Consider the following 20,885-nt stretch of genomic DNA (forward strand, 5'->3'; position numbering starts at 1 on the left):
CCTATACTGTGCAGTAAATAATTCTGATTAAGATATTTTTGTCTAATCATTATCATAATAAGTCATATATATATTTATATAAATACATCTGGTTTGTCAGCCTTAATCCTGCAGAATAAAGTTCTATAAAGATTCATTTACACCTATATAATCCTATAGATGTAAACTGTTAACCAAGTCTGGGGCTAAGACTGGATTCAGCTGCACCTAGGCTCCTCTCTCTGAGGAGTTTTAGAAAGCAAGGCGGTTCTTTCTGCATCTCGTGACTCAACCAGAGGGCTTCTCTAATAAACTTTGTCTGAAACTGTCCTACTTTGCCACAAAACAGCCACCCTGCCCCAAGCCTGTAGCACTGCATGGAGCTGCAGGACCTGGCACTTGGAGTGAATGAACTCAACAGACTTACAGGGTCCATAGTCCATAGACTAAGGGAGTATATGTGTGTGTATACCTATCAAAAGACAGGTGATGGGGAACTGGGAACTGTGACCTGGCATGATGTCAATGGTATGGAATTAGAGGAGGAAAATGTTCTGGTTTCTGCTGGGAGAGCTCATTTTGTTCTCAGTAGCTGGTACATTCCTCTGTTTTGTATTTAGTATGAGAATAATACTGATAACACACTGATATTTTGTTTGTTGCTGAGCAGTGCTTACCCTGAGACAAGGGCTTTTCAGTGTCTCATGCTCTGCCAGTGAGGAGCTGCACAAAAGAAACAAGGAGGAAGCATAGCTGGGACAGTTGATCTTACAATATATAATATAAAGTAATTCATGCTTAAGGGGAAAATGTATGAAATAAAAATTGTAAACGGAATCTAACATCCAACAAGCCTCTGACCACGAGCAACCCGGAGACAGATTACCACATTGGAATTACAAAACTCCTGGTGGCAGCAGGAGAACAATGCCTCGTTTACTAATAAAAGAACGTGGCCAGCATGGAGATGGGCTTCCTCCCGAGCCATCAGGGAACACCCTAGGACGATCATCACTTGGCAGATATCATCAATCAAGATAATCCAAGTCACCAAGGAACATACATCTGAATACACAACTTCCCCTGACATGATCAGCGCCTGCCACTACCCAGGAAACAGCAATTGTCCATCCCTGCACAGTGAAAGAAACCTTCATACATATGTGGGGTTACAAAAGAAATAGGGGCACCTCTGCCTCAGGCATAAAAAGCTGTATAAAGCAGCCCTGCTGGAAACGGTATTCATGAACAGAGGGATATCCGATGCCATAGAGGTTGGATATAGGTTCACCCAGCACCGATCCCGGGCTCAACGCTGTCTCTTTGGCTGTGGTTTTTGAGGACCGTATTTTGGTTGCAAAAATGAAATCTTTTGCATTTATTGATTTGGCTTTCTTGTTGATCATTATAACAATCTGAACTGGCTAAGGGGATATTCCACACCATAGAACATCATGTCCAGTATATAAACTGGGGGGAGTTGGCTATGAGGGGCCAAATGCTGCTCAGGGATGTGCTGGGCATCAGTCAGTAGGTGGTGAGCAACTGTATTGCGCATCACTTGTTTCTCTTGCCTTCTGTAACTCTATGTTCTTCTTGTGACAATTATTAGTAATATTATTTGCATAATTTTATTATTGAAATTATTATTTTGTTTCAATTATTAAATTGTTCTTATCTCAACCTGATTCTCCTCCCCACTAGGGGGACAGATGGGGGAGTGAGCAGGCCTCTGTGTGGTACTTAGTTACTTAGGGGTGAAACTATGACATTATTTTGTAACAGAAATCAGCTGACACAGGCTGAATGCCTTTCTGAACTTGCATCCAATCCCTGTTTTACTCTACTGTACTTAAATATACATTAATTTCAGGTTTTTTTCTAGTTTTTGAGTGGACAAGGAAAATTACAATTGCAATAATTGGGGGAAATCATATTCTCAAAGACCAGACAGAAAACCAACATTACCTAAAAATAAGTAAAAATACCAAATATTCATGTTATGGAAGAGGTGTACTAAACCACAGGATTTAGGAAATTAAAAAAAAAAAAAAAACATACAACAAAATCACTTGTAGCTGGTGTTCTGATCACCACACATTATCTACTGTTTTCTGATAGAAGCTATCTAAAAAACATAAACTCATTTATGTTAATGTATGTAACATCTGGTGTAATGATACCCCGAAGAGGTGTGCATATGGGGAAGCAAAGAGGAAATGCACAAACAGAAGTGTTTTACAAATGCAAGTGGAGTGCTGAAATAGTTCTGAACTCAGAACCTTTACCTTACTCCTGATTTTGGTAAAAAAATTGGCAGCAAGCTGAATTTTAGCAGATTCAAGTAAACTTATGTTCAGTCACATTTCAAGAGATACGAACAGAATTGCTAATTCAGTTCTAAGAAAATAGGAAAGAAAAATATATTTGTATATCCAAACTGAAGATTAATATCAAAATCAAATCATGATGTAGTTGTGACAATTATCAGAAGCAAATAGTTTTAGGAGTTTAATAACTCTCACTAGCACAGCTCTCACTTATATCAGTAACATTTTCAGTGTGCAGAATACAGTAATAAGAGTAAACTTACCTACAGTAGCTCTAATTAAGGGGGAGGAATCACCAATATTGTTCAAACATTCACTTTTAATGAAGTCAGTTACTCCATTTGGAAAGTTGTGAAAATGTGCTTTTACATTATTCTTCAAGATGAGACCACTCAAGGAACGTGTTGGCTCATCTGCAAGAGAAAATAATTGTGTTTCTAACTTCCATCAGTTCTTAGGATAAAGTAGATTTGCAGAACAATGCAACAAGATCAAAGCTTACAGTGATAAATATTAATCTTTATTTCCTTATCCCTCCTTCCAAATACAACCATCAATTTATATAGCAAAGTGTTTTTAGTTTTAGAGTTCACTTGTGAGCAGATTCATGTTTAGTTCTTCAACCAAGGGCATAAGTAACTTGGTATTATTTCTGAAGCATGCTGAAAGTGAGATGTGGATGTTCTACATAGAAAGGATTAGTTTATAATAAAAGAAAATTTAAATTTAAAGTTTACAACAATCCAAATCAGCCTATACAGATAATTTTAATCAGCATTTTAGCTTTTGGTCAGTTGTGCACCCCCATCCTACCCACTGGTGGGTTGGCATGAGAAGCAGAAAAGGCCTTGGCTCTGTGTAAGCCCTGCTCAGCAGTAACTAAAACATCCCTGTGTTATCATAGTTTCCAGTACAAATCTAAAACACAGTCCCATATCGGCCACTGTGAAAAAAATTAACTCTACCTCAGCCCAAACCAGAAGAGAAGCCCTGATTTTGGCAAAAAGTAAGGATGTTTAAAGTTCATTTGCACCGAGTTACAGTTTACACACAGATCTATTATAGGCCTTCAAAACTATTAACATCCCCAAAGAAATATAAGAAAAATAAGAGATATAACTTTCAAATATAAAATATTTTAAAACCAAGTTAGTGCATCATAACACAAGGACTCTTATCATACCCATGATGACTGACTGAGGGCCATTAAAAATACTTTTTGAGTGCAACCGTTGCTAGTTGAACAAAAATGGCACTTTTAAAAAGAGGGGTTATGGTTAAAATTAATTTTAATCAACTGATTATGAGTTCCAAAACCAGAATGCTGTATACGAGTATTAGAACAAGATTTAAAAATATATTTCAGTCTTCCTGTCTTAGGTTGGAAATGGGGGTGTGTATTCTATTCCTATCTGTTAGAGGTGGGGCAGTTATCTTCTCTTAATTGGGCAGTTTCTTGATCTCTTCCACAACCAATCCTCCCTCTGGAGAGATATCTTCGGTTAATGGGCCATTGAGTGTCACTGCATGACTGATAAAATTACATCATCCCATTGGAAGAAACTCTGCCCAGAGGGAGGAGCCAAGCATTCCTATCTGGATGTAATCAGAGATTTGGAACACCACAGGGAGCCTTTTCCCACTGGATTCCCCAGAGAAGCAGCTTTCTTCTCTACTGGATTTCCAGAGGAAGACCAAGCCCATCTACAGCACCACTGAACCTTCAGAGAAAAACTACACCCTCCAACAGGATCACTGCTTCAACAGAACCACATTTGTCACTTCAGGAGGACTACAGCCACCATTTAATTGGACTGCTACCAACACCCTGACCCACAGGGTGTCAGGTTGTATTCTGACTCTGTCAGTGGTTTGTTTTCTTGTTTGTACTATTGCATTTGCGGTTTTAATTTTCCTAGTAAAGAACTGTTATTCCTATTCCCATATCTTTGCCTGAAAGCACCCTAATTTCAAAATTACAATAATTCCGAGGGAGGGGGTTTACATTTTCCATTTCAAGGAAGGCTCCTGCCTTCCTTAGCAGACACCTGTCTTTTCAAACCAAGACACTTCCTAAAGAAGCACTAATTTTCATTCTCTGTAACTATAAATATTGATTGACAAGCATCGCTCTTACATAGAATTCAGTAACTTCATAAACTAGGAATCCACCCAATGCATATATATTTAAGACTTCCATAACTTTGCCTATACTACAGGTTTTAAATACCTACCAACTTCTAAACAATGTAAAAATAAAAGTTCTTGCAGGGCACTGCATTTCAAGGGCCAAAAACTTTACTACGAGAACAGATTTACAATTTTAAATAAAAAAAGCAAAAACTAGATGAGCAGACATACCTCTGTCAACTACAGAATGTGGTTATGAGATGTGACAAGTATTATTATCATTATTATTATTACTTAGGAAGTCAAATAAAGTAATTTTATCATTTTGCTTAAAATTTTGAAGACGTCAATAACAAAGGTCAGGTGGAGAATATCCTAAAGGAGGACATTCTTACTTGAACTCTTGATCAGTCTCAGGTTCACCTGAAATGCTCTCTGAATTCAAGGTAAAATCTCTCCATTTATTATTACACTAATTTAATATGTCAAATTATTATTTCCTTGCATATTTATAATCCACTGATAGGTATGCTCATATCCAAGTAATCCAGTCCTCCATAAGCAGTTATTCAGAATTAATGTTGCATCTGGCCAGGAAGTAAGCCAAAGGCATTTTCCTTTCATTTACACACTATTTACAGCCCTTGCAAGCCACAATGAAAGCATTATTTTTAGCAGCCACAGTTAGACACAGAATCACAGAATCATTTAGGATGGAAAGGATCTTTAAAATCATCAAGTCTAACCATTAACCCAGTACTGTCAAGTCCACCACCAAACCATGTTTTCAAGTGCCACATCCACAGAGCTTTCAAATCCCTCCAAGGATGGTGACTCCATCACTGTCTTGGGAAGCCTATGTCAGGGCTTGACAACCCTTTCATAGCAGAAATTTTCCCTAATACCCAACCTAAACCTCCCCTGGTGCAACTTAAGGCTATTTCCTCTTCTCCAGTCACATGTTAACTGGGAGAAGAGGCCAATCCCCACCTGGCTTCAACTTCCTTTCAGGTAGCTGTAGAGAGTGATAAGGTCTCTCCTGAGCATCCTTTTCCCCAGGCTGAGCCCCCTCAGCTGCTCCTCATCAGACTTGTGCTCCAGACCCTTCCCCTGCTCCATTTTCCCTTCTCTGGACATGCTCCAGAACCTCAATGTCTTTCTTGTTGTGAGGGGCCCAAAACTGAACACAGTACTCGAAGTGCAGCCTCACCAGTGCCAAGTAAAAGGGAACAATCACTGCCCCGGTCCTGCTGGCCACACTATTTCTGATACAAGCAAGGATTCAATTTACTTTCTTGGCCACCTGGGCACACTGCTGGCTCAAGTTCAGCCAATGTCAATCAGCACCTCCAGGTCCTTTTCCACAGGGCCACTTTCCAGCCACTCTTCCCAAGCCTGTAGTGCTGCAGGGGGTTGTTGTGTCCCAATGGCAGGACCTGAAGTGTGGCCAGGATGAAAAATTATGGCCAAAGCCCTCTCTTACAACCCTATAAACAGCAGTCCAAAATAAGACCCTTTGAGCTCTCTTGGCCCACAGCAGCTGCAACCAGCAACCTCCCTGAGTGAGTCCTCTGAGACACAGCGAACTCTTAAGTTTGCTATTCTCGGAGGATTGCCAAACAACATTAAATCCTGGGCTGATGTGGATGTGACAGCCTGGTCAGAGAGCAAGAAAACGAGATAAGTTTTCTCACAGCGGACTTGTGAGACTTTTAGGGAGTTGTAGAGAAAGGATGATAACTTATTATAAACAACCTGAAGGTGTTTTCCTATTCTCTGTTTTTCTGTTCTCACCAAGGATTGTTTGGGAGAAAAGTGCTTTTGTTAATTAGCCAATCAAGTGGAATGTATCTGAACTGTCTATAGAAGAGAAGAGTTTTTCGCATTAAAGCTGTTGTTGTACAAACCAGCCTGCTTGGAGTCCGTGCCTCTTTCTTACTCAATAGTGACAGGCTGATACCCCCCACTCCTCAAGGCTTGACCCTTTGCCATTGAGAAGATGCAAAGGCATCTGAAGTGAATGTTTCACTACCTTTGAGAGGAATTTTTCACAGACACCTTGTACAGACTTGTCATGGTTTGATGCTGGCGCAATGCCAGTACCCCCATGAAAATATATTCTCCTTAACAGCTGCTGTGAGATGTGACCAGGAATAGAGCAGAGCAGGCTCAAACTTAGAAATAAAAAAAGAAACACTTTATTAACCTACAACTATAATAAAAGGAACACACACAAAATTCAGAATGAAAAAACTTCCGAAACATTCCTCCTCCCCCCGCCAGTTTCCACCCAAGCACAGTGAGACAAAATCTTAGATTCTAGTCAAGTTACCATCCCTCAGATAATCAACTCTCAGTTCATCAAGGAGAGAGGAGTCCCTCTTGTACTATAGGCTTCTCCAGGAAACACAGTTGAAACCTCTTGTGTTTCCATGTCACACATGGCACCACCCGGAGAACATTTGCCATCATGACACCCACCTTCCTTCCTTCCTTCCTTCCTTCCTTCCTTCCTTCCTTCCTTCCTTCCTTCCTTCCTTCCTTCCTTCCTTCCTTCCTTCCTTCCTTCCTTCCTTCCTTCCTTCCTTCCTTCCTTCCTTCCTTCCTTCCTTCCTTCCTTCCTTCCTTCCTTCCTTCCTTCCTTCCTTCCTTCCTTCCTTCCTTCCTTCCTTCCTTCCTTCCTTCCTTCCTTCCTTCCTTCCTTCCTTCCTTCCTTCCTTCCTTCCTTCCTTCCTTCCTTCCTTCCTTCCTTCCTTCCTTCCTTCCTTCCTTCCTTCCTTCCTTCCTTCCTTCCTTCCTTCCTTCCTTCCTTCCTTCCTTCCTTCCTTCCTTCCTTCCTTCCTTCCTTCCTTCCTTCCTTCCTTCCTTCCTTCCTTCCTTCCTTCCTTCCTTCCTTCCTTCCTTCCTTCCTTCCTTCCTTCCTTCCTTCCTTCCTTCCTTCCTTCCTTCCTTCCTTCCTTCCTTCTCCTTCCTTCCTTCCTTCCTTCCTTCCTTCCTTCCTTCCTTCCTTCCTTCCTTCCTTCCTTCCTTCCTTCCTTCCTTCCTTCCTTCCTTCCTTCCTTCCTTCCTTCCTTCCTTCCTTCCTTCCTTCCTTCCTTCCTTCCTTCCTTCCTTCCTTCCTTCCTTCCTTCCTTCCTTCCTTCCTTCCTTCCTTCCTTCCTTCCTTCCTTCCTTCCTTCCTTCCTTCCTTCCTTCCTTCCTTCCTTCCTTCCTTCCTTCCTTCCTTCCTTCCTTCCTTCCTTCCTTCCTTCCTTCCTTCCTTCCTTCCTTCCTTCCTTCCTTCCTTCCTTCCTTCCTTCCTTCCTTCCTTCCTTCCTTCCTTCCTTCCTTCCTTCCTTCCTTCCTTCCTTCCTTCCTTCCTTCCTTCCTTCCACAGTGCTCTCACCACCGTTCATGGACCAAAACTGCTCATAAGGTTGCTTTGCCAAGTACCAAAAAAGCAACAGTTTCTCACTTTTGGGACAAAGGTCCCTCCCATTTTCACTCCCCCTGGGGCCGAGGGTCTTGAGAACAGAGATCTTCCCTGAAGACAGAGGGCACCAGCACACCCTCCTCATCTTTCTCTGTTCTCTCCACTCCTGCACTTGGCATCACTGTAGCAGGTCACTCTCCTGCACTGGCAATCACTACAGCAGGTCACTCTCTTGGCTCAAGCCATTGCCTCCCCCTAAATGTAGTCTCTGTGTTACAAGAAATTGGTTCGGTCTATGGCTATGCAAGAAAAGTCCAGCCAAAGGCCACTCCATCATCTCCTCCCACCTAGGATTCTTCCCCATCTTCTTCTGACATCCTTCACTTGCTCAGACCTTCACGACACTTGCCCATTTCCTTCTATTTCATGTCTGTCTCTCTTCTCGTTCAAATCAAGGAGGAGTAGTGTTTCGTAAAGTTTTCACTATCCAAGAAAAGGGTTAAAATATCAGGCTCTGCCTGCCCAGAACTCCCATGGCAGCCGGGCACCTTCTCGCAGCATGCCCCCCCCCTTTCTCCTTCAGCAGTGCTGCCAGCACAAGATATCAAATTTCAAGGTGGCACAAGCACAGGCACAGGCTCTCTCCCTTTCTCTCTATCCCAGAGGGTGGCGGGGGGGAGGGGAGCTGCCCGATGCCTCTCAGTGCTCCTCCACCCTTCCATCCTGCAGGGGCCTTCACACCCCTTCTCTGTCCAAGGCTCTGGCCTACCTCACCCCGGCCGCATGGCTTCCCCTCCCCCACCCAACCCGTGTCTGGGCTGTGGAGGCCTGACCTCTTTCACCAACCCGGAACCAAGAGAGAGTTCCCCTGAGAGTTCTCTGCTTTTTAACCCCCTGTGTTCTCAGAGGCATATCCATGTCTTCAGTGGCCACATCAGGTACCAATATTCAAATCTGAGCACTGATTGGTTTGACCACAACCTCCCAAAAAACTCACTTCCTTATCAACCTAGGACAAGACTCTTTATATCTGTGTCCATATGCTACAGCAAATGCAGAGGAAACACTGCTCTCTGAGATTCTCAAGTACTTTGGATTTGTAAATTATGCCTGTAAGAAAGTTACTGTTGTGCTACAGTAAATCCTATATGAATCCCTTGATAAATTGTTTAAGTTATAAATTAAGTTAAATGCTGTTAAGGTGCTGTCAAGTTTAAGTTAGGATAAGTACTGATAAGTTTAAGAACTGTTAAGGTTAAGTGCTGTTGGCCCTTTAGGCCATATTAGTTTTTATCCTTACCCTTTTTATCCTTTCGTCTGTCCCCCACCCCACCCTGATAATTTTGGATTTATTTCAGTTCGGATTGATTGACTGGATTTTTTTTTTGTTTGCTTTTCCTCTGTGTGCCCTAATCATCTAGTTAGTAGAATGAACCTTGCCAATGAAGGTTGTTGTGCTTTTGCTTTTATTTTAAACCTGTTTTTACTGATACCTTTGCCAGTGATTCTTTAAGCAATATTAAAACACTCATTCAATTCATGACACAGTGGGAGCACTAAATTGGAGAGTACCATTCCTAAGGCATGACAGCTTTATTTGGTGCCCAATGTGCAGCACAAAGGCTCGAGATAACAACAGATCTGACAAGAGAAGTTTGGAAACTAATTTGATCTAACCATTTGATGTATTAGGTGTGGAGCCATTGGTCACAATGTTGCTTGGTCTGTTTATGTGGGTGTGGTGCCGAATCCTGTGTCTGTTCTCATATATGCTCCTTGTGGTGCTCTTTTTCAGAGCAGGGAGAGGGATCAGGATCGCTTTGTTGCCATACGGTAGGATATCAGTTTATGACGTGATAACATCAAGTGCAATGAAGATCAATTGGGATGTATATTCAGTGTTGCTCTCCTGCCCTGGCCTTGGGTGCTACCTTTGGGAGTCCATTAATAATTGTACCCATCCTCTGGGGGGAACAGGGGAGGATGAATTTCCCCAGACTTTACCCCCTTTTCCTCCTTCAGGCCTGTTACATCAATTTTGGGGAATTTTGAATTCCCTTTGGATGTTAAGTAAAGCATGTTCTTGCTGCTACATCTGCCAGGTCTCCTCAGTGCAGTCCACACCATGTTTAGAGTTAAGAAAAAGGTTTCTAGGGAGGTTATTAAAAGATCTGCCCTGAGTGTAGATAGTCATTACTGATCATTACCAAGGAATTGCCTGAATTTTCCAACTGGGAGAGGCTACACTATGCCATAAACAGTTTGTACAAATGTCCATAAAAATAAGCCAACAGTAAGAAACTACATTATTTTTAGAATTAAGGCTTCAGAATGAAGATTCTACAGACATTATATTTGGACAATTCTAGGATGTGATTATGTGGTTTCAGATAGGGTAGAGTTAATTTATTCTCAGTAGCTGTTACAGTGCTGTGTTTTGGATTTAGAATGAGAATGGTGTTGATAACATGCTGATGTTTTCATTTTTTGCTAACTCATGTTTATCCTAAGTCAAGGAATTTTTTCTTGTCTCGTGTTCTGCAAGTGAGGAGGTTCACAAAAGAAACTGGGAGGGAGCACAGCTGGGACAGGTAACCCAAACTGACCAAAGGATATTCCACACCACAGAATGTCATGCCCAGTATATAAATTGGTGGGAGTTACCCAGAAGGGTGGTGGATCTGGGTTCGGGAAGGGGGGGTCTGGCATCAGTCAGCAGATGGTGAGCAATTGCATTGTGCATCACTTGTTTCTCCCTTTTTGTTATCATTATTATTATAATTTACCATTATTACTGTATTTTACTTTATTTTCAATTATTAAACTGTTCTTATCTCAACATATAAGTTTTACTTTTGATTCTCCTCCCAGGAGTGTGGGGGAGAGATGGGGATTGAGCAAGCAGCTGCAACAGTAATCTTCTAAATATTTAATAGATTGATTACTAGGGAGATCACAATCACAACTGGATTTAGCAGCATGTTTTATAATGTGTATAGTAATGATTCATCACCATGACATGCAAAGTTATTCCACAGTTTCACTGTAGTCTGATAGAAGTATGATGCTCCCACATTTTTTTTTAGATTTCATTGGAATTTTAGAATGGTATCTCTTTCAAGACTGAAACTACAAGCACCATGTTATCAGTTTTTTTTTTTTCACAAAGATTCCCAAGAGGATAAAAAATTCTTCTACATGACTATGGAGATCAACCCACCAGCACACTGAGTATAAAATCAGTTTCCTTTTTCTTTCAAGCTAAATAAAATCATTTTTTTAAATAAAAAAATAGAATAAACCAGTCAATATCCCAAGAACTTACCTTCAGACTTCAGCTTTGTAAGAACAAAAATCAGGTAGTTGTTGAAATCTGGATACTGATTGAGTTGTTCTAGTTTCTGAAGAGAAAATCTGTTAAGGAAATTAAAATCTTCACACACAGCATTTATAGCTTTCTGAATACTATGATTAAGTGAGCTATGTACTACTGCATCATTTAAAAATGCTATGACTATAAACTCACAACATACAGGCTATGAACACTTTAAAAACAATTTCTGTGATTTTCATACTGAAGCAGTAGCTCTTTAGTTATGCTGAAATCTGAGAAAAGAATCCAGGAACACAGAAATTCCTGCCCTCCCCCAATCCCCTACATTCCTCTGCACAGTTTTAGATTTCAAAATTTGCACTTAAAAGTCAACAAAACCTAAGGAATCCACTGAGGCACAATCACATAAGACATCATTTTTTTACTCCACAATAAATAAAAGCATTTCAGCATTAAAATACAACTATGATGATTTTTATAAGCTAGTCACTTTAATATTAGTCATATACATTTTTATGATGCTAACTAGCCAGTCTGAGCTTTCAACTGCGAGAAGCTGTTTCATTGTAAATTCCCAGATATTTGTACAAAGAAGTTCAAGTTTATCCATGGTCTCTTTAAAAAAAATGCTGTACACAAAACAATTTTCTAGAGACACCTCTCTGAAAAAGCATCTTACTAGCAATACCAACCTCTTAACTATGTTCTCTGGGGCAACTGCAAAAAGAATTATTATGTTTCTGCACAATTAGAAGGTACGTAGCTGTTTTTCTAAAATTTGTTATTACTTTTGCCTCAAATTTCTAAGTATTCTGCCACTGCTTGCCTAGAACAGCATTCTGGCATTCTCCTTGTATCTTGTTCTCACACCCTGGTATTAATTACTAGTATGCTCAACAATATTTTATGTCATAAGCATGCAGTTACCAAATATACTAGATTTCATCAGTATGGCAAACAATGAAGACATTTAGCAAAAAAATTATTTTTAGAACTAGTAGGATTATTTGCTTCATAAGCATTTATTTTACTTGCTGTACAGCTAAAGCTCTAAATATTCAAAGTTGCTAAACCCTGACCATACATAATGATGTTGACATTGATGGGCCTTGCACTGATCAATAGCCAGATGCCATTATTTGAAGCAGACCTTTAAAATGCAATTTTACATGAAAGCTAAATTATAATCACTGCTGCTATAATCACTTTTGTATTTGAAATACTAAAGAGCACCTGTTTAAATCTGGGGCATTATCAGAACATATCACCGAAGGGGTATAGGGGACAGACAAAGGTGACACAGAAACTCCATCGTCAGAAGGCATGAAAAGGCACTTTTTATTAGAAATTCACAGTTCTTATAGAAACAATGGTGGACCTAAGACCTGATTGGCCTTTAGGAAGCTTCTCTCACCTATTGGTCAAAAAGGGACAACTCCTTCTTGTAAACATCTTTGACAAACAGAGATTGCCTGCCAGGTGCAGAGATTGAGATAGTAATTATTTTAATTTCTTTCTCTGGTCTTTCTCACAGCTTCTCAGGAAAATCCTGGGAGAGCTGTGTCTCTCTCTGTTCAGAGAATATGTGATTACCACAAGAACACTTAGGAACTTCTGTATAGTATTTTTCATAGGACTCAATACCATCTTAGGAATCTGAAACATGGCTGCAAAAACAAGGTGAAATCGACCTTCACCTTTCAGGTAAGAACAGAAGCCTTCCAAGGTTTGACCACATCTACTAGGAAAAAGCCAGGAAGTCAAGCAAATTTGGCTTCAAGCTAAAGTCCTAACACAACATACATACGTATTCTTACCTACATAAATGTTTTGTTGCCTTTTGTGAAGACCTTCAAGCAAATGCCTTAAATAAAAAGAGATCAAGATGCTAAACTCATATTCTTCATAGGAGGATATCCTTTCAGGACTTCTAGATATTTTAAAGCACCTCTATAGTTAGCTTAAGGAACAGGAGACTAGATGAGAGCTTTATTTTACAAGACTTATGCTTCTACTAGACTTAATGTGAAATTTTCCTCTTTCAGTCTTTGGTCCTTAAAACCTTGCGATTTCATCACTTCTACAGTCAAGAGAGACCTGAGGGGGGAACAAACAACTCCACATGTTGGAAAAGAAATGAAATTTAGCAAAATATTTAATTATAGTGAGTTGTGTGTGAACTGGTTTGTTAAAAAGTAGTTTTGTAGCCGTTGAAAAGTGTGTTGAATTTTGTGTGTAACCTAGCAGGTAGTCTTAGGGATTTAATAAATAATTAAACTAGTGCAGGAAAGTAAGAATGCTAACCTGTCTGGAGGCAGCATACAATGCTCTTAGAATAAGATAAGCAGAGGATTAATGATCTTGTTTGTGAACCAAGGAATGTATCACAAGGGGTCTGTGACCAGGCAAGGGGAACGGGGAAACTGTTTCTTGGAGACTTTGTTGTGAATTGCATGTATAAGAGGGAAGCACCCATACGTGAATTTGGGGGCTCGGGTTTTAGGGACGTGAGTCCCCCAAGCTCCCCGGGCCCTAAATAAAGCACCCACAAATCTTATCCGAGTTTTGTGTCATTTATCAATCGGGCAACACACACCCAAACAACAAACCAAGAATCCACAACACTAAGGCAAAATGCACTGCAAAGCTGCACAAGCCACATAGGGTAGATTTCATTCTTCCTGTAAGATGTAAAAAGTGTAACGAACAGTATTTCAGGCTCAGGATTCTAGGCAGAAACATCCTCACAACACAGCAAAACACGGTCAGAGCCAGCAGGTCATGGAGAGCCTGCAGTCGGCTCCACCAGGAACGCTCCTCCCACCAGCTCTGGCTTTTGCCGTGAATCCTACCCTGGATTAGTTTAGGAAGCCCCTGCTCACCCCTGCTTTGCTGTAGGGGCGACAGCTACCCCGCGTCCCATCATCAACTCTGCCTGGCGAGCAGAGGACCCCCCCCCCCACCCCCCGCTCCGGCCTTCTCGGTGGGATATGCTGAGAATAAGGGCTAGGTGCTGGCAGCGGCCCAGCATGGAGTAATCTGGAAAGGCAGCAGATACCAAAGCCGCCACAAAGGAGCCAGGGCTTCAAAAATTAAAAAAAAAAAAAAAAAAAAAACAAAAAAAAAACAAAAAAAAAACAATAACAACAAAACAAACAAACAAAACCAAAAAACCCAACAAAAACAAAAACCGAACCTTGGCTCGGGGTTCGCAACAGGTGTCCGGGCTCTCGGCGAGGGAAGGCGGCCCTGCGGCCCCATAGGCCGCCTTAGCGGTTCAAATGCCGCGCCACGGCCACCCGCTCAAGCGGAGGCTCAGCCCACAGAGTTCGCTGTGGCGGCTCGCCGGAAAGGCCCGGCCGCCACCTGCCTACCACAGCACTGGTCTGTGGCCGCGCTGCTCCCTACCCAGAGTCCCCAGCCTCCCTAGCGGTCGCCCGGACGGCCGCAGCCCCGCTCTGCCTGCTCCGCCCGCCCGCGGTGTAGGCCTTGACCAAGGATACTTGTTGAACGGCTCTCTGCGTGGTGGTGTCCGGAGACTGCGATTCCTTGAGCAGCTGCAGGATCTGTAGAAGCCCCTGTTCATCAGGCTTCCACTCATACTCCATCTTGGCTTGCTGAAAAAAAACATCAAACAAGAGAGGAAGGAAGGAAGGAAGGAAGGAAGGAAGGAAGGAAGGAAGGAAGGACGCTAGCTAGCTGGCTGGCGGCATGATGCCCGGCCTGCTCTCGCCCGGCCCCACAGGACAGCACTAACCTGCTCCAGTACACGGACTGAGTCACGGCGAATTTGCAATCTCGCTCTAAGAGCTGCCTTGCGTCCTCCTGGGTCCTAGCGCCACGCACGCCCCGCCCGCCAGCGCCGCCGTCAGCCTTTCCCCTGTGCGTTCCACACCGTCAGGAGCCTGGGGGCGACAAAAGGCGAGCCCCTCAATTCTGGGTGGGGGAAAACGGGGTACCTCATCCACAGCCCTTCCCCACCACCACCCGAAACCAGAGAGAACGCTCCGGAAGCCCCAACAAGCAAAGGGTGAAGCAGAGCCTCCGCCCGACCTCCTCAGGACAGCTGCCGCCACGCACCCGCAATACCTGTCAGAGACCTAGGAGGCTGCAGCCCACGACGAAGTGGGGATACGAATGCAGACCGAAGAATTAAGAACGTGGTACCTGCTTTGCTGTCTGTGTTACTTCCACATGATTTAGTTTAATGATGGAAAGATTTCATAAATTCTCAATGTCACGTGTAAAGAGGGAATAAGACCAACTACACAAGAAGGGGGGAAAGAAAATACTTTGAATACCTAGTGTATCTTATCCTTAGCGTCAAAATATATCAGACGAAATTTCAGGTCAAAATTAGCAAATTTTGTGTATATAGAATAGAATAGTTCAGTTGGAAGGGACCTGCAATGGTTTTAGGAAAAAAAAACTTCACAGAAAGTGTTGACAAGTATTGGAACAGGCTGCCCAGGAAGTGGTAGAATCACCATCCCTGGAGGGATTTAAAATACATTTAAAATACATTTGTGTTCTGTACGTATTATATATGTATATATATCTCATACATATGCTACTGGGCAAAATAAGAACATACACTGATTAAAACTGGTCTAAAATATTAAAATCAAAACCAGTAATTACTTATTCTTTTACAATCTTATTTTTAGTCATTGTGTTTGTAATTATCCTGCTAACATTCCCCCTTTCAGTGAAAACTTTCTGCTTGCTCTCCTGTGGCACAGTACTCAATATGAATGTCACACACATGCTGCACATCACAAGCCTTAACAATTGTTCAGAGGCACCGAGGACAGGAAACATTAGTGGTTCCTAAGTGTGGCCCTGGTAATGTTGTGTGGTTCCTAATCTCACCTCACCAATGCTTTCAATTAAATCCATATTTAAGTTACAGTCAGCTGTCCAGTCTCATGCACTAAGAAGTGTCATGGAGACAAGTATCTCTAGGTGCTAAGAAGTCTCCTGGGTGAGTAAAGGCTTACCAGTTAGTAAGAAAGGATGGGCACAAAGGTTTATATGAAATTTTTGTGAGCAGTCCCTCTAGTACAGAAAAGTGTCAAGCAAAGAATCTAGGTTAGCCAGACTCAGGCCATTAAAAATTATGCTTATGTCTCAACAACCATATGAGCAGGAGAGTTCTCTGTAGTGATGCTTGCACAGATGGAACAGATGAAAGGTGAGGTCCAGCAAAACAAGAAGTGCTAATTTGGGTCTCATTACCTTGACTGCTGCCTTGCCAGGCAGGCTGTAGAAATTCAACGATCTTTGACTTTTGGACCCCCTATCAAATTTGGTTGAAATTGATTAGAGCTTCAAAAGTTACTATTCAGAAATTTATGACACAAATAATTACATCTGTCAAATTTTAATCAGGAAACCAAGTGCACTTGAGAAAAAGAAGATTAAATATGGAAAACAAGAACCAGAAAGGAAGGTGAGAGACAGAACAGGAAAAAGCAGGAAGAGATGCAGGCCATGGATCCATACCTAAGAAAACTGACATAGGTTTTCTTTCCATTAACATGACCGAACTTGCATCTTAATAAGATGTTTTTGCAGTGGAAGAGAAAAAAGCCTACAAATCTGAGTATGAATGTGAGCCTCTACTATTAGTGGGAACATCAAAATGCTTTAGACAATCATCCTTCAGGGTAGGTTCCTCCTTAGGCTACATACAGGATCCTTTACCACTGGGAGCTACTCAACATATATAGAAATCAAAGCAGGTTCCAGCCAAGATCAGCATGAGGGGGGTGTGGCCAAGACATTCTGTTATTCATTACCACCTTACATCATTGCTAGAGGTAGGCAAAAGGGACTCTCAACTTTTGAGAAGGGCATCCCTTTCAAATAGAGCAAAGCATGGTGGGATGGGGAACCAGTCAGCCATTGTTCATTGTCTCAGGGTCTATGGTGAACATTTTTGCATGTGAATCATTCCCTTTTTGCATACTTTAATTATTAACATTGTTGCTATTACTTTTCAGTTTTTATCTCATTGTTTTTTCTGGTAAATTGTTCATATCTCAACCTGTGACCTTTGACTTTTGTGCCTCTAATTCTCCTCTCTGGCCACCTGCAGGGGGAAGGGGGGAAGGGGGGGAAGAGGGGAGAGGAAGCCAGCAGCAGTGTGGTTTGGAAAGTCTCAGTGCAAGAACTTAATTGAGGAATACCATTCCTAAGCCATGACAGCCTTATTTGGTGCCCAATGTGCAGCACAAAGGGTTGAGATAGATTGGGCATTGTAATGGGCTGCCCAGGGAGGTGGCAGTCACCATCCCTGGAGATGTTTAAGAAAAGACTGGATATGGCACTTAGTCCCATGGTCAAGTTGACAAGGTGGTGTTAGGTCATAGGTTGGACCTGATGATCTCAAAGGTCTTTTCCAACTTATTGATTTGTGATTCTTTAAATTATCCTTGGAATAGAGGGGTGATGGCTGGGTTTCTGATATAGTGAGGCCTGGCAAATTGACTACATTGGACTACTACCACGAACACTCCAAGGCAAGAGCTACATACCATGGTAGAGGCAACAACTGCCTGGCTGGAAACACACCCTGTAAACCATGCCACTGCTCAAAACACTATCTTAGGCCTTGAGAAACATAATTTGTGATGACATGGTACCCTAGAGAGAATCGAATCAGACAATGGGACTCATTTTCAAAATAACTTTATAAACTCTTAGGCAAAGAAACATGGTATTGAGTGGATATATCCCATCCCTTATCATCCACAAGCCTCTGGAAGATTGAGAGGTATAATGGATTGTTGAAGACTACGTTAAGAGCATTAAGTAATGGGGCGTGGAAGCACTGGGATACAAATTAAGCAGAAGCCACTTGGCTGGTCAACACTAGGGGATCTGCTAACTGCCTGGTCCTGCCCAAACAAAACCCCTACACACTGGGAGAAGATAAGGTCCCCATACTATGGCATATGGAAGTGGCTGGGGAAGTTGGTGTGGATTTCTACTCCCATGACAAATGGCAAACCCATTTGTGGGATTGTCTTTGCCCAAGGACCAAGAGGCGTAATTTGCTGGGTAATGCAGAAGGATGGGGAGACCTGGTGTGCCTCAAAGCAATTTAACCTTGGGGGGAAAATAATCTGTGTGAGTTTTATGCTGCAGGAAGTAAAGTACCAGGGATGACCATGAACTGATGAAGAATTAATTTTGTGAGGAGCAAGGAGAATGTGATAACAACCCAAACCGGGCCAGTGCCCAATGATTAATTGTGGTGCTTCTCCTGTCCTGACCACCCATCCTGATGGACTGGAGCCCAAGTCATGGATCTGGAGGGGTGGAAGAAGCCCATGAAAAAGGAAAATAATATCTATCTGTGAAAGGACAGGGGATAGTAGTTAATGAAAATGTACAAACCTCTGTGTTGGATACAGAGATGGTTTAAGGATGTAGTTTAAGTTGTATGTGTAGGTAAGAAGGATTCCAGTAATGATAAATAAATACAAAGGATCAGCTAGACCATAAATGTATATATATAAAATTATGTGAGTTCTAAGTATGATGCAAATGCTATGGAATAATGGGTAGAGATTGTATTGAGTCCTGCTGAGCTGTAGCTCACTTCCCCCTAGCAGCCCTCACAAGCTGTGCTTTGCATTAAGAGCTGTAAAGGTGTTGATAACACACCATTGGTTTTGGCTACTGCTGAGCAGCACTGGCACAGCATCAGCACTGTCTCTCAGCATTCTCTCCCCATCAAGGGGGCTGGGGGTAGGCAAAATCCTGGGTAGGGACACAACTAGACTAGCTGACCCAAACTGACCAGAAAGGGTATTCCGTACCATATGATGTCAGCTCAGATATAAAAGCTAAGGGAGAGAGGAGGAACTGGGGGGTATTCATTTATTCGTTATTCTACAACATTTACATTCCAGAGCAACCACTACACATGCTGAAGCCCTGTTTCCTAGGAAGTGTCTGAATATTGCTCGCTAATGGGAAATAGAGAATAAACCTTTTTTTCCCTTTGCTTATGTGCGCGCAAATTTTCACTTTTTTTGCTTTAGTAAACTGCCTTATCTCAACCTACAAGTTGTTTTTCTATCTTATTTTCTCTCCCCTGTCCCACTGGGGAGTAATAGAGCAGCTTGGTGGGCACCTGGCTTCCAGCCAAGGTCAACCCACTAAACTACTAAGGCCACGTCTTCAAGGGGAGGCTAGTGATGAAGTCTTCTTGCTCCGGCTACAGGAGGCATTGCACTTGCAGGCTCTTGTCCTACTGAGAGACTTCACCCTGACATCTGCTGGGAAATGAGCACGGAGAGCTGTAGGCAATCCAAGAGACTCCTGGAATGCATGGAGGATAACTTCTTGAGCCAGGTAATAGACAACCCTCCCAGAGGGGATCCGATACTGGATCTGACGGTCACCAATGTAAGCGAACTAATTGGGGATGTCACGACTGGAGGCAGCCTGGGCTGCAGTCATCATGCACTGGTGGAGTTTGTAGTCCTGAGGGACAAGGGTCACATAAGGAGGAAAGTTAGGCCCCTGCACTTTAGGAAAGCAAATTTACAGCTCTTCAAGGAGAAAGTCAGTAGGATCCCCTGGGAGACTGCCCTCAGAGACAAGGGAGTGGAACAGGGGCTACCAGATTTTAAGGACATCTTCCATGGAGTAAAAGACCTAGTGAACCCCAGGGACAAGAAATCAGGCAAGGAAAGAAGATGCCAGCATGGCTGGTCAAAGAGCAAGAAGTAAATGCACAGGCAGTGGAAGAAGAGACAGGTACAATCAGAAGTGTCTAGGGATGTAGTCCAGTTGTTAAGGGATGTAGTGAGGAAGGCCAAGGCAAACCTGGAGCTGAACTTGGAAAGGGACAAGGCCAGCAAACTGGTAACTACAGACAAGAAGGCTGACATACTCAACTTTGGCCACAGTCTTCAATGGCAACCTCTCTTCCCACACCTCTCGAGTGCATGGACAGAAAAATGGAAACTGGGGAAGCAAAGTCCCTCCACTGTAAGTGAAGATCAGGTTCATGTCCACCTGAGGAACCATTACATACATGTCTATGGGATCCAATGAGATGCATCCCAGAGTTCTGAGGGAACTGGCTAATGTAGTTGCCAAGCCACTCTCCATGAAAAGTCATGGCTTCCCATCTGTGCCTGAGAAGATCATGGAACACATCCTCCTAGAAGCTCTGCTAAGGCATATGGAGGACAGGGTGATTCGGAACAGCCAGCACAGCTTCACCAAGGTCAAAACCTCCCTCACCAACATGTGGCCTTCTACAACAGTGACTACATCAGTGGACAAGGAAAGGGCTATGGATGTCATTTATCTGGACTTCTGTAAAGCGTTTGACATGGTCCCCCACAACATCCTTCTCGCTAAATTGGAGAGACACATGGATTTGATGGATGGACTGTTTGGTGGATGAGGAATTTGTTAGACAGTCACATCCAGAGGGTAGTGATCAATGGCTCAGAGTCCCAATGGACATTGTTGACAAGTGGTGTCCCTCAGGGGTCCATATTGGGACCAGTGCTATTCAATGTCTTCATCAATGACAGACAGTGGGATTGAGTGTATCCTCAGCAAGTCTGCAGATGACACCAAGCTGAGTGGTGCAGTTGACACACCTGAAGGACAGGATGCCATCCAGAGGGACCTGGACAAGCTTGAGAAGTGGGCCCATGGGAACCTC

General features: G+C 42.6%; 1 protein-coding gene across 4 annotated transcripts in view; it reads right to left on the reverse strand.

The window, feature by feature from the left end:
• The window catches only part of LOC134431444 (transportin-1-like), a 102,835-nt gene extending 88,027 nt beyond the window's left edge, over window positions 1-14,808 (reverse strand). For 2 of the 4 annotated variants that reach the window (XM_063179455.1, XM_063179454.1), the window contains exons 1-3: window positions 14,689-14,793; window positions 11,177-11,252; window positions 2,573-2,722 (exon numbers count right to left, since the gene is read on the reverse strand). In XM_063179455.1, coding sequence (XP_063035525.1) covers window positions 2,573-2,722; window positions 11,177-11,252; window positions 14,689-14,793 — 331 coding nt within the window. Of the gene's footprint in view, window positions 1-2,572; window positions 2,723-11,176; window positions 11,253-14,688 lie in introns of all 4 variants that reach the window. The other 2 variants (XM_063179456.1, XM_063179457.1) reach the window with 2 other exon arrangements.
• Between the last annotated feature and the right edge of the window lie 6,077 nt (window positions 14,809-20,885).

The sequence above is a fragment of the Melospiza melodia genome, chromosome W (genome assembly GCF_035770615.1).
Source record: "Melospiza melodia melodia isolate bMelMel2 chromosome W, bMelMel2.pri, whole genome shotgun sequence".
In the NCBI taxonomy this organism is placed as follows: domain Eukaryota; kingdom Metazoa; phylum Chordata; class Aves; order Passeriformes; family Passerellidae; genus Melospiza; species Melospiza melodia.